The following is a 25,246-nucleotide window of genomic DNA, read 5'->3' as shown; positions in this document are numbered from 1 at the left end:
CGATCATCCTTGGCCAAAGCCAAAGTCACATCAAGTCACACTGTAAAGTCGCAATTAAAATCACACAAATGTGATCGGAGCCTAAAACAATCCATGAAAATGCCAAACGTATCCGAGTGGAAGCGATTGTGAACAATACATAAAAGTCGCACTCTCCCAAGCATCAACCTTCGACGTGTCCTGAACTTTCCTCTCCTGATTGGCTGTAGAAGGATCAGCGCTGAGCTGAATAATTTATAGGCGCTAAGAATCCGCTCATTAGTCACCTTTTCATGAGCCGGGCGACTTGTGTGGCTGTCGTAACGTCGCCCTTCTGTTTGGCTGTACAGACAGGAAACGTCGCTCGTGTTTGTCCGTCTGTCGTCTGTTCGGGGGTTTGTCTGCTTTGTACTCCTTTTTTTTTTTTTTATTCACACTTTTGTTGCAACTTTTTCTCCTTCTCTGCATTCTTGTGGTCAGCGACTCAAAGGGGGGAGATTCACTAAAATCTGCTGCAGCTGTGCATGGGAGCCAATCAGCTTCCTGGTTTTAGCCCAGGTTCACATATGTGCGGGCTGCAATTTGCAGACAGAAGAGCCCATTCATTTGGATGGACTCCCGTGTCCCGGGACACTGGCTGGCGGCGCTGAGGGGCACTGATTGGCCACACTGATGGACACTGGCAGCACTGATTGGCCACACTGATGGACACTGACAGGCGGCACAGGAAACTGATAGGCTGCACTGATGGAACCTGACTGGCTGCACTGCTGGACACTGACTGGCGGCACAGATGATCACTAGCTGGCGGCATAGGACACTGATAGGCTGCACTGATGGACACTGACTGACTGCACTGATGGACACTTACTGACGGCACAGATGGACATGAACTGGCAGCACTGATGGACATGGACTGGCTGCACTGATGGACACTGGCCACACTGATGGACACTGACTGGCGGCACAGATGATCACTAGCTTGCAGCATAGGAAACTGATAGGCTGCACTGATGGAACCTGACTGGCTGCACTGATGGACACTGACTGGTGGCACAGATGATCACTAGTTGGCGGCATAGGACACTGATAGGCTGCACTGATGGACACTGACTGGTGGCACAGATGATCACTAGCTGGCGGCATAGGACACTGATAGGCTGCACTGATGGACACTGACTGACTGCACTGATGGACACTTACTTGCGGCACAGATGGACATGAACTGGCAGCACTGATGGACATGGACTGGCTGCACTGATGGACACTGGCCACACTGATGGACACTGACTGGCAGCACAGATGATCACTAGCTGGCAGCATAGGAAACTGATAGGCTGCACTGATGGAACCTGACTGGCTGCACTGATGGACACTGACTGGTGGCACAGATGATCGCTAGCTGGTGGCATAGGACACTGCTAGGTTGCACTGATGGACACTGACTCACAGCACTGATGGACACGGACTGGCTTCACTGAAGGACACGGACTGACTGCACTGATGGACATGGACTGGCTTCACTGAATGACACGGACTGACTGCACTGATGGACACGGACTGGCAGCACTGAAGGACACTGTTGAGGCTGGGGGCTGCACGGACTGCCTATATTCATTTGCTGATTACCGGCTGTCCTCTCACAGCGCGGGGACAGTGCAGCCGATAACTGGCAGATGTATTTACATTGTGATAATCGGTGTCATTGCACACAGCTGATCACGTGGTAAAAGGGTGCTGTGATTGGCCCTTTACCATGTCATGTGATCAGCTGTGTCCGGTGGACACAGCGATCGCAGAGCTCACCAGGTGCACATCCCAAGGGGCGTGGTTCTGGAGGGTGTCATACGACGCCCTCCCAGAACTAGACAACCTTGCTGTAGCCATCATTCGGCTATGGCCCAGTCGTCAAGTGGTTAAAGTACTGCAGTGCTGAATAGCAAATAAAATGACCTGGTCATGAAGGGGGTTAAAACCTTATTATAATACAGGATTTATACAGTATAACGCCAACAGTTTGCTCAGGGGGAGGGGAGGGGGGTGGTACAATTACAATACCGTTCAGTACAGAAGTAGGAGGGGCCTGCTCATGGAGCTTACAATCTAAAATGAATTTAGACAGGCCTCTGTTTTGGTGAATGAGCCCCATGGGCTGTAGGATTTGTGGTTTGTTTTGTTCGGGTTCTCTCGTCTCTCCCCAGGAAGATGCAGACGGCGATCGCTCACGCTCACGACGCTCGCTGCAGACGGCTCGGTTCATTCGTCTCCTCTGCAGGCTCCGCCCACCTGGAGAATTCCTCTGAGTTTTGCTGTGGGCGAAATCTGCAATCTGACAAACGCTGCGAACTTTGCGCAGAAGGTGGGGAACCTTTCCGGTGATCACGCCTGCGGCAGATCACAGAGATAACAATAGAGATTTGTCATACGTGGGGCGCCGTATGTAATCCACTAAAGTGTTCCTGAACCTGCAACAGTCCAATCAGTCTGTAGATGCAGTAAAGCATGCTTGTTATACTCACTGTGGAACCTAAGGGGTTAATCCTCCGCATTGTGTAAAAAGGCTGTTTGATCCTGTCTTCTCTGATGTTTCCCTTCTTCTACTGTCCCCAATCCATCTGCTAATAGAGCAGAGCCTTGGGGGCAAGTTGCACATGCTCAGTTTGGTATTGCTAGATAGGGTTTTTTTTTTTTTTTTTTGGCGAGAGTGCATGTGTTCAGTACAGAGCCAATCAGCACTGTCCAGGCAGAGGTCAGGGGTCCTACAGCCTCAGAGGAGAATGAAATCTCCTGCAAGCTTTAACTAGTGCTCTGCTGGACATTGAAGTCACAAGACTGCTATATACTGCTGATGAGAAAAAGTTTTTAACAGTTTATATTTACTAAAATAATTGCATTTCTATGTTGTGTGTACTGTGGGAGACCAGATATAGTGAATGCAGGGCCCGGGGAGAGCGGATATAGTGAATGCGGGGTCCAGGGAGAGGGGATATAGTGACTGCGGGGTCCGGGGAGAGCGGATATAGTGAATGCGGGGTCTGGGGAGAACAGATATAGTGAATGCAGGTTCCTGGGACAGCGGATATAGTGAATGTAGGGTCCAGGGAGACCAGATATAGTGAATGCAGGGTCCGGGGAGAGCGGATATAGTGAATGCAGGGTCCAGGGAGACCGGATATAGTGAATGCAGAGTCCGGGGAGAGCGGATATAGTGAATGCGGGGTCCTGGGAGACCGGATATAGTGAATGCAGAGTCCGGGGAGAGCGGATATAGTGAATGCGGGGTCCAGGGAGAGGGGATATAGTGACTGCGGGGTCCGGGGAGAGCGGATATAGTGAATGAGGGGTCCAGGGAGACCAGATATAGTGAATGCAGGGTCCGGGGAGAGCGTATATAGTGAATGCGGGGTCCAGGGGAGACCAGATATAGTGAATGCAGGGTCCGGGGAGACCAGATATAGTGAATGCAGGGTCCGGGGAGACCAGATATAGTGAATGCAGGGTCCGGGGAGACTGGATATAGTGAATGCAGGGTCCAGGGAGAGGGGATATAGTGACTGTGGGGTCCGGGGAGAGCGGATATAGTGAATGCAGGTTCCTGGGACAGCGGATATAGTGAATGTAGGGTCCAGGGAGACCAGATATAGTGAATGCAGGGTCCAGGGAGACCGGATATAGTGAATGCAGAGTCCGGGGAGAGCGGATATAGTGACTGTGGGGTCCGGGGAGAGCGGATATAGTGAATGCAGGTTCCTGGGAGACCGGATATAGTGAATGCAGGTTCCTGGGACAGCGGATATAGTGAATGTAGGGTCCAGGGAGACCAGATATAGTGAATGCAGGGTCCAGGGAGACCGGATATAGTGAATGCAGAGTCCGGGGAGAGCGGATATAGTGAATGCGGGGTCCGGGGAGACCGGATATAGTGAATGCAGGGTCCGGGGAGACCGGATATAGTGAATGCGGGGTCCGGGGAGAGCGGATATAGTGAATGCGGGGTCTGGGGAGAGCGGCTATGTGTGTGTGTGTATATATATGTATGTATATGTAGTTATATAGTGACATAATTTTTCAGCATTTATGAGCATTAAAATCGTTGTTTGGTCTCTCCTACTGCTAATAGAAAACATTTATAACTAACGACTAAGGATCCATTCACATCTGAGCGTAGCATTTTTTGTGTATATTTTACCATGATTTTTGCGTGTTTTCATACAGCGTTTTTAGCTGTTTTTGAGCTTTGGCATTTTTTTTGTTAGCCACTAGAGAAAAATATCATCTGTTGCATCATTTGTTGCTAGGTTTTTCTGCTTCAGATTTTTCATCACCTTTTATTTTATTATTGTTTTTAATAATGTATTAATATTTTGTTTTTGTTATGGTAAGGGGTTAGGTTAAGGTTAGGATTAGGGGCTAGGGTTTGGTTAGCATTTTATTTATTGTGTATTTATTTATTTTTTGTTAGAGTTAGGGTGATAATGATAATAATAAATAAATGTAAAATAAATACATAAGTAAATAAAAATAATCATAAATAAATACTATGTAATAATAAATAAATGATTAACCCCTAACCTTAACCCCCTATCCCTTAAAAAACTATTAAACATATTATTAATAATAATAAACACCTAAACCTGAACAAAAAAAAACATTATTTATAATAATAGATTAAAGTGTAAAATAAATACACAAGTAAATAAAAATAATAAATACTTTAAATTAATAATTAACCCATAACCTTAACCCCCTGAAACCTAAAAAAGAAATAAAATATTACAAATATATATTTTTTAATTATTGTTATTCATTTTTTTGGGTTTGGGTGTTTATTATTATTAGTATTATTATTAATTGTTTTAAATATAATTTTTTTAAGACTAGGGTTACTTATTTATCTTGATTTTTTTTATTTATGTGTATTTATTTTACATTGGTTTATATATTTTTTTTTCATTTGATTAGAACATCACGCAAAACGCACGTCAAAGTGTGCAAAAATGCACGTTTCTATTCTTTTCTATGGAAATAGAAACGCACCAGTAACGTGCAAATCTGCCCAATTTGAGCTACAAAAGTAGCTCCAAAACTTTTTCGAGCGTCAGGCGGCTCGCGGTGCAGAATGGACCCGTCTCCGTAGAGTAAGATTGATGTTTTTTCGCCCTGAGCGTGGTGGAGCTTCGCGCTACAAAACGCTGCGGTGTGAATGGGGCTGACATTGTTACGATTATTAGACGCAACGTTACTTTGTTTCGTATTCTTCTCTTCCATTCCTCTACAATCGATCGATAACCGTGTACCACGCCACAGCTGATGAGGGCGCGACATAAATTATATTCATGTAGAAATGACACTTTTGGGGACAAGATGTCTTGGATGGCCTTTATGTTGATGAATACAAATGTGTTATCTGCCTCCAATATATATATATATACACACTGCCTGTATACTAGACCCGGGATAGGATATAGTTAGGTAATGATAATAGTTCCGATCTCTCTTTCTATGAAGTTTCCTCCTCCTGGTAACTTTGTATCCGTCCCGGAAGGGGTTAAATGTCCCCGTAGTGTCCCCTCTGCTGCCCCGCCCCTCCCGGGCTGGCCCCGCCCCTCCCCCCTCTTAGCGGAGTCTGAGTCTGTTCCCCAGCCACGTGCTGCGCCCCCTCCCTCCCCAGGCTCCTCTGCGGGCGGCTGCCGGGTGACCCCGCTCTGCCAGGTGAGTAGTGTCTCCCCCTCCGTGACAACGTGTCCTGCCCTGGGTTCCCCCTCCCCTGACAACTTTCCCTGGGTGTCTCAGCTGCTGCAGAACTTCGGGGGGGAGGGGCGGGTCTGCTGGGTGTTGTAGTGCAGGGCAGTGACTGGCAGCTGTGGGGTTCCCACACCCCGAATATACACCCCCCCCCCCCCCCCTGCATTTCCCAGCCTTTGCTCCATGGCGGAATATGGAGGAAGAGCGGTGCTTGTGCAGTCTCCTGGCAACCAGGATTGACCGACCGCCACCGCAGCCAATCAGAGCCAGCGCCGAGTACAGTAACTACCCCCCCCCAGTGCTGACAGCTCACCGCTTCCCATAAACCCCCTTCATTGAGTCCTCATCAACTCCGCTGTTTACACAACACAACCCCCCCCCCTTCGCCTCTCCACCCTCAACAACAACCCCCACCTCTCACCCCTACACCTCTCCACCCTCATCAACAACCCCCACTGCCTCTCCACCTTTAACAACAACCCCCACCCCACCTCTCCACCCTCAACAACAACCCCCACTCCCTCTCCTCCCTCATCAACAACCCCCACTCCCTCTCCTCCCTCATCAACAACCCCCACCTCAACAACCACCGCCACCTCTCCACCTTCATCCTCTCCACCCTCAACAACCACCGCCACCTCTCCACCTTCATCCTCTCCACCCTCAACAACAACCACCACCTCTCCACCTTCATCCTCTCCACCCACAACAACAACCACCACCTCTCCACCTTCATCCCCTCCACCCACAACAACAACCGCCACCTCTCCACCCACAACAACAACCACCACCTCTCCACCTTCATCCCCTCCACCCTCAACAACAACCCCCACTTCCTCTCCACTTTTAACAACCCACCCCACCTCTCCACCCTCAACAACAACCCCCACCCTACCTCTCCACCCTCATCAACAACCCCCACCGCCACCTCTCCACCTTCATCCCCTCCACAACAACCTCCACCCCCACCTCTCCACCCTCAACAACAACCCCCACTGCCTCTCCACCTTTAACAACAACCCCCACCCCACCTCCTCTCCACCCTCAACAACAACCTCCACCCCCACCTCTCCACCCTCAACAACAACCCCCACTGCCTTTCCACCTTTAACAACAACCCCCACCCCACCTCCTCTCCACCCTCAACAACAACTCCCACCCCACCGCCTCTCCACCCTCAACAACAACCCCCACCGCCGCCTCTCCACCTTCAACCCCTCCACCCTCAACAACCACCCCCACCCCACCTCTCCACCCTCATCAACAACCCCCACCCCACCTCAACAACAACCCCCACCTCCACCTTCAACCCCTCCACCCCCACCGCCTCTCCACCTTTAACAACAACCCCCACCCCACCTCCTCTCCACCCTCAACAACAACCCCCTCTGCCACATCTCCACCCTCAACCCTTCCACCCCACTGCCTCTCCACCCTCAACAACTCCCACCGCCACCTCTCCACCTTCAACAACAACTCCCACCCCACCGCCACCTCTCCACCTTCAATCCCTCCACCCCATCATCTCTCCACCCTCAAAAACAACCCCCACCACACCATTCTCAACAATAACCCCCTCCCTGCCTCTCCACCCCAGACAGTAACCCCCCACCACCACCTCTCCACCCTCATTGATACCCCCCACCCCACTCTCCACGATACCCCACTCTCCACCCTCAACAATAACTACACCCAGCTCCACCCTCAACAATAACTACACCCAGCTCCACCCTCAACAATAACCCCTCTGCCATAATCTCCACCCTCAACAATAACAACTCCCACTCTACCCCCAGCAATAACCCCCCTCCCTACCTCTTCAACCCAACCATAACCCCCCTCCCTGCCTCTCCACCCTCAATATTAACCACACCCACTCTCCACCCTCAGCAATAACCCCTCTGCCATAAGCCCCACCCTCCACAATAACCCCCCCACCCCGCTCTCCACCCTCAACAATAACACCTCCCACTCCACCTCCAGCAATAACTCCCCTCCCTGCCTCTCCACCCCGAACAACAACCTCTATCTGGCCCTCCACCCTAAACCTTAGCCCCCCACAACATCACAGCTCCCGCCTCTACCCCCCCCCTCCCCCACTGGCCGCCTGGCTCGCCCCTTGCCCTCTTTGTCCAGGAAAACTGTAAACAGGGAAAAAAGTTGTCAGCTGACAGCTGTTGGGTCGCCCTCTCTGTGCCTTTAAGAGATTAACCCTTCGCCTTCAGGACTGATTTAGGACTGAGCTCCGTGGCTTTTGGTGTTTTGGCGACTGAAGCGAGTTTGGCCGGTTGTCAGCGAGTTTGGCTGGTTGTCAGCTGGTGGTTGTGACTGACGGAGCGCCCGACAAAATCAGCTGCGATGGAGAACGGATTACTCACCGAGAAACCGAGACTTACCGGATAAAAACACTGAAAAGTATTTCACTCTCTCCTGTCTTCTCAACTTTCTGTACGAAATCGCCCTCTGGGTGTGCGCCTTTCCTGCGCCATATGCGGCTCGCCAATCGCACCGGAGCAATCCGATTGGAGAAAAGAAGCGCAGATTGTCATTGATGAGATTGGCCACGTCTGCCCATTTTTCTCAATATGTAATCTGGCGTCTGCCAATTCGGTGCAGAAACAGCAGCGCGCTGACAGTTCAGGAGTGGCGATGTCCGTAGAACGATTGCTTGGCATTTTGTCGTTTTTGAGTGGTTTGAAAGAATCGTACAAAGAATCTTGGCATTTCTATGTGCCTCTCTGCTTCTTCCACAAGACCACACATGCTGCAATCTGATTGCACAATTTTTCTACCTGCTTCTTTAAAATGGCAGCGCATGTTGCAATCTGATTGTACAATCGGTGCAAATAACTGTTGTGTCAATCAGACTGCAAAACCCATTGCATGGTAGGTAAAAGAAAAGCTCACCACACACCATACATTCTGATTGTTAACTCCTTCTACAAGCTTTAACCAGTGCTCTGCTGGACACTGATAGAAATCACAAGACTGCTCTATACTGCTGATGAGGAGATATTTAGCAGTTTATATTTACTAAAATAATTGCATTTCCATGTTGTGTGTACTGTGGGAGAGCAGATATAGTGAATGCAGGGTCCGGGGAGACCAGATATAGTGAATGCAGGGTCCGGGGAGAGCGGATATAGTGAATGCGGGGTCCGGGGTGAGCGGATATAGTGAATGTGGGGTCCAGGGAGACCAGATATAGTGAATGCGGGGTCCGGGGAGACCGGATATAGTGAATGCGGGGTCTGGGGAGAGCATATATAGTGAATGCGGGGTCCGGGGAGAGCAGATATAGTGAATGCGGGGTCCGGGGAGAGCGGATATAGGGAATGCGGGGTCCGGGGAATGCGGGGTCCAAGGAGAGCGGATATAGTGAATGCGGGGTCCGGGGAGAGCGGATATAGTGAATGCAGGGTATGGGGAGACCAGATATAGTGAATGCGGGGTATGGGGAGACCAGATATAGTGAATGCGGGGTCCGGGGAGACCAGATATAGTGAATGCGGGGTCCGGGGAGAGCGGATATAGTGAATGCAGGGTCCGGGGAGAGCGGATATAGTGAATGCGGGGTCCGGGGAGAGCGGATATAGTGAATGCGGGGTCCGGGGTTTTGTAACATTTTAAATGTTCAGTTTATTGTACATAGATTGTGTGGTTACATTGTAACATTCTAGTGATGCTTAAGACGATTTTACAATTGGGTTGCAACATGTGTAACCAGTTGATGTGTCAATATTTGGTATGAGGGCTTTTCATACAGAATTATTCGAAGAAAATTGAAACAACCTCGTTCGTTTGTATTGTATTTTTGGGTCTCCCATAGGTGGATTTGTCAGATCTTTATTATCCATTGTGGAAAATCGTGTGTCTGTGTCTGTGTGTGACACCCTCGTCTGGCTTCGTAATCGCTGCGGCTGTTGGGCGACACCAGAAATATCTTACCAGAATCGTTGAGCTGATGTCATTCCTTACAATCTGATTGTACAATCTTCTTTAGATCTACCAACAAATATGTAGTAAGTGGGCTTTCCTGATTGGCTACATATTGTTTCCATAGAAGATCACATTGCATAGTTTTGTAAAATCTTAGGCTCGGCATACATGTTGCTTTTAGATCATACAATCCACGTTGGATTTACCAAAACTGTAATATGAGGGCCAACCTAATCTATCCACTCAGTCTGTATCCAGTCGGGCAGGCTCTTGTGCTATATAGTTGTTGGCCTAAAGAAGATTATACAGTCAGATTGTAAGGTGTATGCTGAGCTAAAAGAGAGATTGTACAATCACATTGGAGCCAGTATGAACTTTGAGCTTTGGGTGGGGTTTGCTTGAAAGTAAATGGGACATTAAATATGTACCTGTTGCTGATTAGATTGTGAGCTCTGTGGGTCAGGAATGCTACAGAAGGCTGAATCTTACCACATGAGTTGACTTAGACAGTTTAGGCTCCTCCCCCTTTGGTAGAGCCCCACCCCTTGTCCCCGGCAGTGAGAAGTGAGCGCTCGTCGGATATCTGCGGCGGAATGAAAGTAAAAGGAGCCGAGACGCTGCCAGCGCGGCGGTCCGTCTCTCAGGGAGGTAACTGGCTGATAAACAAATTACACTGAAGAGAGCAGCGTGTCGCCATGGCAACAGAGCAATTAAACGACTTTACTGTCAGCCATGATATCATTTTCCTGTTTAGAGGCTCCTGGGATTCCGACTTCCCTCGTTAGGCGCAGCGGAGTTTCTCACGGGACCCAGACCGCCCCCCGGCCTTCCTTTTAATACCCCGACTGAACTCTCCCTCGTCTCGCAGGTGTCCCTTTATTGACCCGCCAGAGTCACCCCAATTCTGCCGGTGTCCCTTTATCACTCCTCCAGAGCCCCCCATCCTGTAGGCCTCCCTTTATTGACCCGCCAGAGCCCCCCCCAATCCTGCCAGTGTCCCTTTATCACCTCGCCAGAATCCCCCAACCCGTAGGCCTCCTTTATTGACCAGCTAGAGCCCCCCCCCCCCAATCCTGCTGGTGTCCCTTTATCACCCCGCCAGAGCCCCCCGTCCTGTAGGCCTCCCTTTATTGACCCGCCAGAGCCCCCCCCCCAATCCTGCCAGTGTCCCTTTATCACCTCGCCAGAATCCCCCATCCGGTAGGCCTCCTTTATTGACCCGCCAGAGCCCCCCCCCCAATCCTGCCGGTGTCCCTTAATCACTCCGCCAGAGTCCCCCATCCCGTAGGCCTCCTTTATTGACCAGCTAGAGCCCCCCCAATCCTGCCAGTGTCCCTTTATCACCCCGCCAGAGCCCCCCATCCTGTAGGCCTCCCTTTATTGACCCGCCAGAGCCCCCCCCAATCCTGCCGGTGTCCCTTTATCACCCAGCCAGAGCCCCCCATCCCGTAGGCCTCCCTTTATTGACCTGCCAAAGACCCCCAATCCTGCCGGTGTCGCTTTATCACCCCGCCAGAGTCCCCCATCCCATAGGCCCCCTTTATTGATCAGCTTAGAGCCCCCCTCCCTCCCCAATCCTGCCTGTGTCCCTTTATCATCCCACCAGAGCCCCCCATCCCGGAGGCCTCCCTTTATTGGCCCGCCAGAGCCCCCCCCAATCCTTCTGGTGTCTCTTTATCACCCCGCCAGAGCCCCCCCATCCTGTAGGCCAGCCTTTGACCCGCCAGAGCCCCCCTTCCCACAGGCCTCCCTTTGACCTGCCAGAGCCCCCCATCCCACAGGCCTCCCTTTGACCCGCCAGAGCCCCCCATCCCACAGGCCTCCCTTTGACCTGCCAGAGCCCCCCATCCCACAGGCCTCCCTTTGACCGCCAGAGCCCCCCATCCCACAGGCCTCCCTTTGACCCGCCAGAGCCCCCCATCCCACAGGTTCTCCTTTCCTGACCCGCCAGAACCCCCAAACCTGCAGTTGTCCCTTATCTTCCCGCTGGAGTCCTCCATTCCGCAGGCTTCCTTTAATTACCCCACCAGAGCCCCTGTTACGCAGGTGTCCCTTTATCACCTCACTGGAGCTCCCATTCCTCATGCATCTTTTAGCGCCCCACCCAAGCCCCCTATCTTGTGGGCTTCCCCTATATTGCTCTTCTGGAGCCCCCATCCTGCAGGCTTCCCTTTATTGCCCTTCCTTTTCTGCAGGTGTCACTTTTTCACTTCGATGGAGCCCCCAATCCCATAGGCTTTCTTTTTTTGCCCTGCTGAAACCCCCTATCCCGCAGGCTTCCCTTTATCACCTCACTAGACCCCCCCCCCCCCATTTCCTGCTCAGACCTCCTTCCCTAAGGTGTCTTTGTCACCCAAACTGGGCCCCCCTGTTCCACAGGTGTCTCTTTACTGCCCTACTGGAGCACCTCCATCCTTCAGGTGCCCTTTATCACCCCACTAGAGCCCCTCATCCAGCAGGCATATATCCCTACCAGAGCACCCCATCTTTAAATCCCCACCAGAGCCCCCCATCTTGCGGGCTTCCCTTTATCACCCCACCAGAGCCCCCCATCCTTCAGGCATCCCTTTATCACCCCACCAGAGCCCCCCCATTCTGTAGACATCCCTTTATCACCCCACCAGAGTCCCCCCATCCTGCAGGAATCCCTTTGTCTCCCCGCTGGTTACCTACAGTCTAACAGTTATTGGATAGGAAAATATTGGCATGACTTTACCTGTAAAAGTCAAACTTGACTCCGCCCTCTCCTACCTCCCTGTTTTTCCACTAGGGACAGACATTTTAATTTACTTTTTGTTACTTTTTTTTGATGTGATGACAGGTCCATGTTACTGAAGCTTGGAGGCCCAAGCCGCTGCCTCCATACACCTCTACAATAAGCTTGGCAGGTGCACCAAGATATAAAAATGTGATGATTTCTCTGTTCCGCTGCTGATGCCATCTTTCCTTCTCTTTCTTTCTCCAGGGCTCTTCGCCTAAATGGGTCCAGTTATGCCCCCCAGCAAGAAGCCGGAAGGCACGGGCATCAGCGTCTCTAGCTACAGAAGCAGCGTGCTGTCGAACCCGCTGCACGATGATGATGACCTTGATTTCGCGCCACCCGCCGTCAAAATAAACAAGGAGAAGGGCGCTGTGGAGGACGAGGAGCTGACGAACCTGAACTGGCTGCACGAGAGCAAAAACCTGCTGAAAAGTTTTGGGGACTCTGTCTTGCGGAGCGTCAGCCCCGTGCAGGACATTGATGACACCCCGCCGTCGCCCGCCCAGTCGGACATGCCCTATGACGCCAAACAAAACCCCAACTGCAAACCTCCCTACTCCTTCAGCTGCCTCATCTTCATGGCCATCGAGGACTCGCCCACCAAGAGGCTCCCCGTAAAGGATATTTACAATTGGATCCTGGAGCACTTCCCATATTTTGCCAACGCGCCCACCGGCTGGAAAAACTCGGTGCGGCACAATCTCTCCTTGAATAAGTGTTTCAAGAAGGTGGACAAGGACCGGAGCCAGGTGAGGAGGCTGTGAATGCCGTCTAAATGAGGGTGGTGCTTAATGGGGGACTCCTGAAAAAAAAAAAAAAATTGTGTCTGGTAAAGGATTAGAACTTTTATGTCTTGGAGAGATTTTCTCACTTCCTGTTGTGGTGACCACAGTCAGGCTCTTGACACTGAAACCAAAAATCTAAAAAAGCTTTTAGCCCACCCCCTCTGAATCCAATGCTTAAAATATATCTAATGGTGAATTTTTAATTTTGATAAGTGTGCGACACTCCTGTCAAGCTTTTATTTCTAGATACATGCATAGGAAGAGCTAGATTTTCTATTATTAATGTCTGTTGTTGTGACTCACCATCTCATTAGTTAAGCCGAATCGCGTTGGTGAGGCTGTTCACATCTGCTAAAGCATCCTTATCCACAGGGGCATCTTGAGGGAAATCCAATTGTGCAGAACGCACGCCAATAGAAGAAGAGATCCAACACGTTTTGGGAGTTTAAACAACCCTTCATCAGGGGTACAATACAAATGAAAAAAAGTTTATATATATTCCTCACGCCTCTTTGTACTCCCCCCTCCCCCCCAATTATGGGGGGGTATTGGGATCACATAGGTGGACAGGGGTGTCCCATGGGGGGGGGGGGGGAGATACAAAGGCGAGCAGAGACAGCCACGTTGCGTCGACATTTCTGGGTCGATACTCGACACTTGTAAAGAGACGTTCTAGGTAACTCTCCTGATTGGCACTATATGACCTTTGCAGCCGGTTCGTTAGGGATCTGGACAAATGGGGGCGACACAAAGGTGGAGGGGGACAGCCCGTAAGGGATGGGAGAACTGAAAGGTGGGGGGGAGGCAGCCCAATGGGGGGGAGACACAAAGGTGAGTGAGGATTTCCACAAAGGTGCACAAGGACAGCCAAAAGGGAAGACACAAGGTTGGGGTAGAAGGGTGGTGATTGGGAGGAACAAAAAGGTAGGTGGAGACAGCCCATTGGGGAGGAGCACACAGGTTTGGTGGGGACAGCTTATGAGGGAAGAGGATCAGAAGTAGGCTGGGACAGCCCATGGGGGGGAAGGAGAGCACAGAGGTGGTAATGGATATTCAATGGGGGAAGACACAAAGGTGGAGGGGACAGCCATGAGGAGTGGGAGCATGTGAAGGTGGGTGGAGACTGTCCATTTTGGGAAGACACAAAGGGAAAAGGGGATATCCACAAGGATAGACAGGGACAGTCACAAGGACAGCCCATTGGGGGGGGGGGGGTAACTCAAAGATGGAGGGGGACAGCCCATGAGGGTTAGAAGCGCACAAAGGTGGGGGAAGACAACCCATTTGGGGGGGGGGGGCACAAAGGTGAGTGGCATATCCATAAAGGTGGACAGGGACAGCCCATAGGGGGAGACACAGTGTTGGTGGGAAAGGTGGTGATTAGGAAGAAAACAAAGGTAGGGGGAGACAGTCCATTGGGGAGGAGCACACAAGGTGAGTGGGGACATCTAATGGGAAAGAGGCACAAAGATAGGCCTGGGACAGCCCATGGGGGGTGTGGGGGTGGGAGCACAAAGGTGGGCATGGATACCCAATGGGGGGAAGACACAAAGGTGGAGGGAACAGCCCATGAGGGGTGGGAGCATGTGAAGGTGGTTGGAGACTGTCCATTTGAGGAAGACACAAAGGCAAAAGGGACGACAAGGCGACAAGGACAACCCATGGGGGGAAACGCAAAGGTGGAAGGGGACAGCCCATGAGATGTGGAAGCACACAAAGGTGGGTGAAGACAACCTATTTGGGGGGGCACAAAGGTGAGTGGGGATATTTTCAAAGGTTGACAGGGACAGCCCATAGTGGGAGACACAATATTAGAGAGGAGGGGGTGATTGGGAGGAAGACAAAGGTAGGTGAAGACAACCCATTTGGGAGGAGCACACACGGTGGTTGGAGACAGCTAATGGGGGAAGAGGTGGGAAGGTAGGCTGAGACTGCCCATGGGGGAAGGGGGATTGAAGCACAAAGGTAGGCATGGGCATCCCACGGGGGAAAGACACAAAGGTGGAGGGGAAAATCCATGAGGGGTTGGAGCATGTGAAGGTGGGTGGAGACAGTCCATTTGGTGAAGACAGAAAGACAAGAAGGGATATCCACAAGGTGTTCAGGGATGCCACATGAGGGGGAAACACAAAGGTAATAGGGGACAGCCCATGAGGAGTGCACAAAGATGGATAGAGACAGCCTGTTTGGAAAGACACCAAGTTGAATGGGGGTGTTCACAAAGGTGGACAGGGACAGCCTATTGACAGAGAGAAACGTAGGTGAAAACAACTCATGGTGGGTGAGAGCACACAAAGGTGGTTGGGGTCTTCCATGGGGGAAGGACACAAAGGTAAGCAGGGGCAGCCCAGGAGGGAGTGGGAGTACACAAAGGTGGGTGGTGACCTCTCAGGTGGGTGGGAGCACACAATGGTAGGCAGGGACAGCCCATAGGGCTCCCAGGTGACCTCTGTGCAGGAATTAAAGTGGGAAGATCTCACTATTGGGTAATCCAAGAGCTATATCCAAGGCTGACTGTGACCTGCTCATTTATTGGCTGTGTAGCACATGGGTGTGTTGTGGTGCGCTTCAGCGCAGGGGCGATCATTTTGTTTTTTTTTTACCTTACCGTGTATATATGTGTGTATGTATGTGTATATGTATATATATATAATCCATTTTTTCACGTTTACTGCATTGACACAGCCACTTTAGGAATGAATGTCAATGCAACACAATGCACGCAGGTGGCTCATTGCCATGTGTTGCGATAATTTGCGTTTACATCGCACGTGCTTTGCTGTGAATGAACCCCGACAGAGCCTCGGGTTTGCCCTGCTCAGCCCAGAATAAGAATATTGATATATTCTGATGATTGTACGAATTGTCGCGTTGACCTTTTCCGGGACGATACTCGACACTTCTTGTAATGAGACGTTCCAGACGGCTCTCCTGATTGAGTGTCACTATACGGCCTTCGCAGCCGATTCATTACAGAGCCGAGGAATTCAACCATATCCATTTTTTTTTTTACAAAGGCTGCTACTGAAATTTACTGTTCTGGTCATTTTAGAAATGTGATATGCATGAATTAGAGACATGTTCAGTCTGAGGACATCAGGAAAAATATTTTGCTATGTAGGCAGCCGTTCAACTGCTGAAATCGTTTATAATGAGAGCTGATTTGAAGGTTGTCTGTCTGAAGCAGGGCTTACCAGTCATACCCGTCCCGAGGAGTCCTGTGAAGGCACTGTAGTGCAATTGGCCTCAGCCGTCGCTCCGGCGATGCCCACTGACGCGTTTCACCCCACCCATAGAGGGCTTGGTCACAGGATCCTCTATGACCAAACCCCCTATGGGCGGGATGAGCCGCGTCAGATGGTGTGGTCAGAATGATGGCTGAGGTCATTTGCACTACAGTTTAAAATGAGAGCTGATTTTGAAGGTTTTGTCTGAAGCAGGGCTTACCAGTCATACCTGTTCCAAGGAGTCCTGTGAAGACACTGTAGTGCAAATGGCCTCAGCTGTCACTCCGGCCACGCCTACTGACGCTTTTCGTTCCGTCCATAGAGGGCTTGGTCACAGAATCCTCTATGACCAAGCCCCCTATGGGTGGGACGAGACACAGAGGGCGTGGCCAGAGTGATGGCTGAGGCCATTTGCACTACAATTTCTTCACAGGACTCCTCGGGACGGGTATGTGTGGTGTCCATCCTCTCTCTCTGAACACTGCCTAGTTTCTGGTACAACTTGGGATGCTGCTCCCCTCTTCTTTGCCGGCGGGGTGACTGTGTCCTGTCCAGCCTTGAGCAGTGCCATCTGCTTGCTACAGGGCTTACCAGTCAGTGCAGTATACCAGTCTTGCGTCTGTTTCCCTCACTAATGGCTCATAGTCTCTGTGCTTATCTATGAAATGCAGGCAGATCATGGTTGTTTGAAGGGGTTGGCAGGGTGCTGTAGATAGCTTCACAAGAAAGTGGCTACATTATGGACAGAATGCGATACTCAGAACAATGTCCAAAAATTATGCTTTATTACACATTAATGATTGACACTCGGGCAATCGCCCTGGTTTACCATCACCTCAGTATGAGACAATACACACAGACCTAAAACCATTAAAATCACACCAAGACCGGTCTGGGTATATGTGCTGCAAAGGCTATGACCACCATAGTCTAAAGCATTTGCAGCACCGCACATTGGTTACACTCCCTGTAGGAGGTATTTTCAAAAAATTATACCATGGGTATATAATATCACATACTATGCATATAAGCACATATAGTTACCACATAGGTTACACTCCCTGAAGGAGGTGTTTTCAAAAATTGTACCATAGGTATATAATATCACATGCAAGCATAAAGGCAAATACAGTTACCATCTGGAGAGAAGCATAACCCTAGGCCTATATAAGGCAATGTGGGTAAAAAAATTGAAAAAAAGGGGGGGATGAACCCCAATAATAAGATGATGGATTCATGCAGTACAACCCTGTAGAGGCACATGTGGTTGGGGCCCATCTATCTATAATATACACTGGACTTCAAGCATCTTGCAGTGTGTGTCTCTCCATTCTTCCTCCATACTCAGGGTCCTTGGGCCTCTCCATTCTTCCTCCATACTCGGGGTCCTTGGGCCTCTCCATTCTTCCTCCATACTCGGGGTCCTTGGGCCTCTCCATTCTTCCTCCATACTCTGGGTCCTTGGGCCTCTCCATTCTTCCTCCATACTCGGGGTCCTTGGGCCTCTCCATTCTTCCTCCATACTCTGGGTCCTTGGGCCTCTCCATTCTTCCTCCATACTCGGGGTCCTTGGGCCTCTCCATTCTTCCTCCATACTCGGGGTCCCTGTGCCTCTCCATCCTTCCTCCATACTCTGGGTCCTTTGTTTTCAAATGAGATGCAAAAGTTGCTCTCATCAGAAAAGAGGACTTCGGACCACTGAGCAGACCAGGTCTGTTTTTCTTTAGCCCAGGTAAGATGCTTCTGACATTGTTTGTTGTTCAGGAGCGGCTTGACAAGAGGAATACGACATTTGAAGTCCATGTCCAGGATCCGTCTGTGTGTGGTGGCTTTTGATGCACTGACTCCAGCCTCAGTTCACTCCTTGTGAAAGTCCCCAACACTTTTGAATGGCCTTTTCCTGACAATCCTCTCCAGGCTGCGGTCATCCCTGCTGCTTGTGCACCTTTTTCTTCCACACTTTTCCCTTCCACATAACTTTCTATTAATGTGCTTTGATACAGCACTTTGGGAACATCCAACTTCTTCTGCAATTAGCTTTTGAGGCTTTCCCTCCTTATGGAGGGTGTCAATGATGGTTTTCTGCACAACTGTCAGGTCAGCACTTTCCCATGATTGTGATTCCTACTGAACAGACTGAGAGACCATTTAAAGGGTCAGGAACCCTTTGCAGGTGTTATGGCTTAATTAGTTGATTAGAGTGGGGCACTTTGAGCCGAGAATATTCCACCTTTTCACAATATTTTAATTTTCATTATCTCATATATTAGTTTCACCTTTTAAGTTGCATTACTGAAATAAATGAACTTTTGCACGATATTCTAATTTTTCAAGTTGTGTGTATGTGTATGTGTGCCCCAAGCATGTCTGAATTCACTTACTGGTGACTGACCGACTACCTCTGCTGGAAGTCTACTCCAACCATCAACAACTCTTTCAGTAAAATAATACTTTCAAAAGAATAGTTAGTACTTGGAATAGACTTCTAGGAAAGGCAGGGAGTCAGCCAACAGTAAGTGGATTCAAACATACTTTGGATAAGCCTAGATCTATAATAAAGGTTAGAACCCCCCCCCCCCATAAAACCATGTGGGTGACAGGTACACTTGCTGGACATCGCTGCGTCACGCTCGCTTTCCCCACCAGCTGCAGTGCCATCGGGCTGGTTGGTGCGCACTGCCTGCCATAAGCACCAGCTGGACGCTCTTGTCGTTGGGCCATTTTACATTTCCAGAATTACTATGCCAATGGAAGGCGGCACGTACAACGAAAGCGATTAACCTGAAAAGAGAGAAGCCGCATCAATTACTCATACGTGTGTAAAGACCTCTGTGCTGCCGATTCAGCTTGTGGAGGGTTACACACCTGTCTGTAAATGGAGAGAAGAAAATGCTTGGAAAAGGTTGTCGGGGGTCCTCCACCATCTTCCTTTTTTTTTTTTGGACTCCTTGCTCTGTTATCAGGGATCCCAGCTCCTTTATCAGATCCCATCCCTTTTATATAAAGCTCCTCTGCTCGTGTATCAAGTTCCCACCCCCTTTTATCAGGATCACCCATCCTCTTATCTGCGTTCCTTCTCCATTTACTAGACCACCCTGCCCCTTTATCAGGACTCCCTGTCCAGATTCTCTCTCATTACCAGAATCCTCATGTTATCAGGAGCTACTTTTTTTTTAGGACCCCAACCCCCCCACCCTTGCCTTTTAACAACATCCCTTCCACTTTTTTAGGATTTCCCTCCTCCCATTTTCTCCAGGATCCTAACCCCTTTATCAGGATTCCCTGCTACTTGCTTAGGATCCCTGCTTCCCCTTATTTATCAGGATCCCTCCCCCCATGCAAGGCCATCTTAATGCATGGGCACTGCATTACATCATACTTGCCAAATCTGGGACAGTCATGCTTTTTACTAAGCTGTCCCAATGGCTGTGACCCAGGCAGTGTCCCAGAACCTGGTTTGTGGTGACAGCAGCAGCCTGTCACTGGGCTAAATCTGTAATTGGAATGACATCCCCCTGTACTGCGCCTTTCTGCCTACCCCCCGTACTGTGGCCTCCCCCCTACCCCCCGTACTGTGGCCTCCTGCCTACCCTTCCCCCCCCCCCCCACCCGTACTGTGGCCTCCCGCCTACCCCCGTACTGTGGCCTCCCGCCTACCCCCCGTACTGTGGCCTCCCGCCTACCCCCCGTACTGTGGCCTCCCGCCTACCCCCCGTACTGTGCCGTCCCGCCTAACCCCGTACTGTGCTCTCCTGCCTACCCCCCTGTACTGTGCTCTCCCGCCTACCCCCCCCCCCCCCCCCCGTACTGTGGCCTCCCGCCTACCCCTCTGTACTGCACTAATCACTCTTTTATCAGGATCTCCTCCCACCTATTATCAGGACCCCCTGCTCCATTGATCAGATTCCCCCTTACAGAATCCCTGCCTTCTTACTAGGAGCTCTGTCCCTTTTATCAGAATTCCCACCCCTTCATTGGGATCTCTCTCTGCTACTTTTTTTTAGGATTCCCCCCCCCCCTTTTCATTAGCATTTCTTCCTATATTTTAGCCCTCTTCCCCCCCCCCCCCCTTTTTTTTCAGAATCGCCATCTTTTTAATAGTAACTCTTGCTACTTTTTTAGGACCCCCGTTTTATCAGCATTCCTTTCTACAAGTTTAGGTTTCCCCCTCTTCTATCAGGCTTCCCTTCCATTCGTGTGTGTTTTTTTCATTTATGTAACTCCATATTGTTTTGTGTTGTCTCTGTTTTTGTCACATGCACATTGTGCTATGTGTACCCTGCGAACTTGTATAAACCAACTCACTAGAATATCTCATTATACAGTTAGGTCCATATATATTTGGACACAGACACAATTTTCATACTTTTGGCTCTGTATGCTGCCAGAATAAATTAAAACAAAACAATCCAAATGAATGTGAAGTGCAGACTTTCATCTTTAATTCAAGGGGTTGAACATAAATTTCAAGTACAAATGTTAGGAATTGCAACCATTTGTATACACAGTCCCTCCATTTTCAGACGCTCAAATATAATTGGACAAATTAATATAATCATAAATAAAATGTTCATTTTTAATATTTTGTTGGGAATCCTTTACTGGCAATTACTGCCTGAAGTCTGGAACCCAAGGACATGACCAAAGACTGGGTTTCCTCCTTTCTGATGCTTTGCCTGAAGTCTGGAACCCAAGGACATGACCAAAGACTGGGTTTCCTCCTTTCTGATGCTTTGGCCATGTCCATGGGTTCCAGACTTCAGGCAAAGACTGGGTTTCCTCCTTTCTGATGCTTTGCCTGAAGTCTGGAACCCATGGACATGACCAAAGACTGGGTTTCCTCCTTTCTAATGCTTTGCCTGAAGTCTGGAACCCATGGACATTACCAAAGACTGGGTTTCCTCCTTTCTAATGCTTTGCCTGAAGTCTGGAACCCATGGACATTACCAAAGACTGGGTTTCCTCCTTTCTGATGCTTTGCCTGAAGTCTGGAACCCATTGACATAACCAAAGACTGGGTTTCCTCCTTTCTGATGCTTTGCTAGGCTCTAACTGCAGCTCTCTTCAGTTGTTCTTTGTGGGTCTTTCTGCCTTTTTAGTTTTGCCTTCAGCAAGTGAAATGCATGCTCAATGGGGTTGAGATCAGGTGATTGACTCGGCCATTACAGAATATTCCACTTTTTTCTTTAGAAGCTCCTGGGTTGCTTTTGCAGTGTGTTTTTAGATCCTTGTCCATCTGTACTGTGGTGCCATCCAATCAACTTTGCTGCATTTGGCTGAATCTGGGCTGACAGTATATCTGTAAACATTGCAGAATTCATCCGGCTGCTTCTGTCTTCTGTCACATCATCAATAACCACCAATGACCCAGTGCCACTGGAAGCCATGCATGCCCATGCCATCACACTGCCTCCGCTCATGCCATCACACTGCCTCCGCTCATGCCATCACACTGCCTCCACCATGTTTTACAGATGACGCTGTGTGCTTTGGATCATGAGCTGTTCCAAGTCTTCTCCACACTTTTTTCTTCCCGTCATTCTGGTACAGATTCATCTTAGTTTCATCCATCCAAAGAATGCTTTTCCAGAACTGGTCCGGCTTTTTTAGATGTTTTTTGGCAAAGTCTAATCTGGCTTTTCTAGTCTTCAGGCTTATGAATGGTTTGTACCTTGTGGTGAACCCTCTGTATTTGCTCTCGTGAAGTCTTCTCTTGATTGTAGACTTTGACAATGATACGCCCACCTCCTGGAGAGTGTCCTTCACTTGTCTGGATGTTGTGATTGGGTTTTTATGTACCATAGAGAGGATCCTGCAATCATCCACCACTGTTGTCTTCCGTGGACTTCCATGTCTTTTTATGTTGCTGAGCTCACCAGTGCGTTCCTCTTACCTCAGAATTTACCAAACTGTTGATTTGGCCGCTCCTAATGTTGCTGCCATCTCTCTGATGGATTTGTTTAGTTTTTGAAGCCTTACAATGGCCTGTTTCACTTGCATGGACATCTCCTTTGAACACATGATGAAGGTTCACAGCAATAGATTCCAAATGCAAATACCGCACTTAGAATCAACTCCAGACCTTCTACCTGCTTAACTGATGAAGAAATAATGTAAGAGTAGCCCACACCTGGCCATGAAACAGCTTTTGATTCAATTGTCCAATTACTTTTGGTCCCTTGAAAAAGGGGAGATGGCTACTCTTAAGAGCTGCAATTTCTAAACCCTTCCTCCAATTTGGATGTACATACCCTCAAATTACACCAGAGAGTGCGCACTTTCAGCCCATATCCATTATAGAACTATAGCTTGAATATGTTTGGGTAAATACCTTAAAAATAACTAGAAATTGTGCCTGTGTCCAAATATATATGGACCTAACTGTATGTTAAAGTGTTACTAAACCCCAGACCCCGCATTCACTATATCTGCTTTCCCCGGACCCCGCATTCGCTATATCCGCTCTCCCCGGACCCCACATTCGCTGTATCCGCTCTCCCCGGACCCGCATTCGCTGTATCCGCTCTCCCCGGACCCCGCATTCGCTATATCCGCTCTCCCCGGACCCCGCATTCGCTATATCCGCTCTCCCCGGACCCCGCATTCGCTATATCCGCTCTCCCCGGACCCCGCATTCGCTATATCCGCTCTCCCCGGACCCCGCATTCGCTATATCCGCTCTCCCCGGACCCCGCATTCGCTATATCCGCTCTCCCCGGACCCCGCATTCGCTATATCCGCTCTCCCCGGACCCCGCATTCGCTATATCCGCTCTCCCCGGACCCCGCATTCGCTATATCCGCTCTCCCCGGACCCCGCATTCGCTATATCCGCTCTCCCCGGACCCCGCATTCGCTATATCCGCTCTCCCCGGACCCCGCATTCGCTATATCCGCTCTCCCCGGACCCCGCATTCGCTATATCCCCTCTCCCCGGACCCCGCATTCGCTATATCCCCTCTCCCCGGACCCCGCATTCGCTATATCCCCTCTCCCCGGACCCCGCATTCGCTATATCCCCTCTCCCCGGACCCCGCATTCGCTATATCCCCTCTCCCCGGACCCCGCATCCGCTATATCCCCTCTCCCCGGACCCCGCATCCGCTATATCCCCTCTCCCCGGACCCCGCATCCGCTATATCCCCTCTCCCCGGACCCCGCATCCGCTATATCCCCTCTCCCCGGACCCCGCATCCGCTATATCCCCTCTCCCCGGACCCCGCATTCGCTATATCCCCTCTCCCCGGACCCCGCATCCGCTATATCCCCTCTCCCCGGACCCCGCATCCGCTATATCCCCCGCTCCCCGGACCCCGCATTCGCTACATCCCCGCTCCCCGGACCCCGCATTCGCTACATCCCCGCTCCCCGGACCCCGCATTCGCTATATCCCCGCTCCCCGGACCCCGCATTTGCTATATCTGGTCTCCCACAGTACACAGAACATGGAAATGCAATTATTTTATGAAATATAAACTGCTAAATACCTTTTCTCATCAGCATTATATAGCAGTCTTGTAACTTCTATCAGTGTGCAGCTGAGCACTGGTTAAAACTTGTAGGAGGAGTTTTCATTCCCCTCTGACTGTCCTATGAGGTTGCATGACTCCTGACCTTCTATTTGGACAGTGCTGATTGGCTCTGTGCTGATCACATGCATCCTCCCAAAAAAAAAAAAAAAACTCACTAAACACCAAACTGAGCATGTGCAGAATTATTCTACCGTTCTGTGCTATCAGGAGATGGATTGGGGACAGTAGAAGAATGGGAGGATCAGAGAAGACAGGATCAAACAGCGGTTTTACACAGAGGATTAACCCCTTAGGTTCCACAGTTTAGTAAATATAAACTGCTAAGTACCTTTTCTCATCAGTAGTATATAACAGTCTTGTGACTTCTATCAGTGTCCAGCAGAGCACTGGTTAAAGCTGGTAGGAGACGTTTTCATTCTCCTCTCACATGAGGCTGCATAACCCCTGACCCTCTGCCTGGACAGTGCTGATTGACCCTTTGCCAATCACATGCACCTTATCCAGCAATACACACCAAACAGAGCATGTGCAGACTCGCCACTGCTGCTCTGTACTAGGGCAGAAGGACTGGGGACAGTATAAGAAGGGGAGGATCAGAGAAGACAGGATCAAACAGCCTTTTTACACATTGCAGAGGATTAACCCCTTAGGTTCCACAGTGAGTATAACAAGCATGCTTTACTGCATCTACAGACTGATTGGACTGTTGTGGGTTTAGTAACACTTTAATGTCATTTCAAAAATTTATTTTCTAGGTTTCTATAGTCTGGTCCTTTAATTAAATTAATCCCCGGTGATCCTGCCATAAATTTCCTTGTTCAGGCACTTCCTTTTACCGAGTGACAACCTCATCTCTCTTTCTCTCAATTGTTCCTCTACGTTGTCAGAGGAACTTCTGGTGGAGACTCCCAAGTGGCCATGCCAACCTGCATTTCAGAAACACAGCCCACTGTTGTCACCATCACAAAGCCAGTCTGGAGCAGTGATGGGCAGCTGGCGCTGGAGCGAGCGCATATAGACTGGAAGTGGTTCAAAGTGGTTGGAGAGGATCAGCAGCTCGGAGATGGAACAAAGGATGGAGGGTGAAACCGAGGGATTTATGAAAAAAATGAAATGACCACAACCGCTTAGGCAACTTAACCTTGGCCATTAATCTATACTTAACCTATCTGGAGAGGCGGAGCTACCCAGAAATATTCTAGTTTATTACACATTTTAAGGGTTTGTCCATGGTCCCGGATCTGACCTGTCACCGGGCGTCCCCTCCCCCTTCCTTCCT

General features: G+C 49.9%; 1 protein-coding gene across 6 annotated transcripts in view; it reads left to right on the top strand.

Annotated features, from left to right (window-relative positions):
- The window catches only part of FOXN3 (forkhead box N3), a 301,639-nt gene that overhangs the window by 109,284 nt on the left and 167,109 nt on the right, over positions 1 to 25,246 (top strand). For 3 of the 6 annotated variants that reach the window (XM_089661849.1, XM_089661854.1, XM_089661850.1), the window contains exon 2: positions 12,629 to 13,173. In XM_089661849.1, coding sequence (XP_089517975.1) covers positions 12,643 to 13,173 — 531 coding nt within the window. In that variant the 5' untranslated portion in view covers positions 12,629 to 12,642. Of the gene's footprint in view, positions 1 to 5,596; positions 5,692 to 7,886; positions 8,140 to 8,199; positions 8,611 to 12,628; positions 13,174 to 25,246 lie in introns of those variants that run through there. The other 3 variants (XM_089661851.1, XM_089661852.1, XM_089661853.1) reach the window with 3 other exon arrangements.

The sequence above is a fragment of the Staurois parvus genome, unplaced genomic scaffold, assembly GCF_062004578.1.
Source record: "Staurois parvus isolate SC_StPar_1 unplaced genomic scaffold, SC_StPar_1.0 ptg001398l, whole genome shotgun sequence".
In the NCBI taxonomy this organism is placed as follows: domain Eukaryota; kingdom Metazoa; phylum Chordata; class Amphibia; order Anura; family Ranidae; genus Staurois; species Staurois parvus.
Note: the sequence above shows the minus strand (reverse complement) of the source record. Positions and strands in the feature narration are given on the sequence as shown.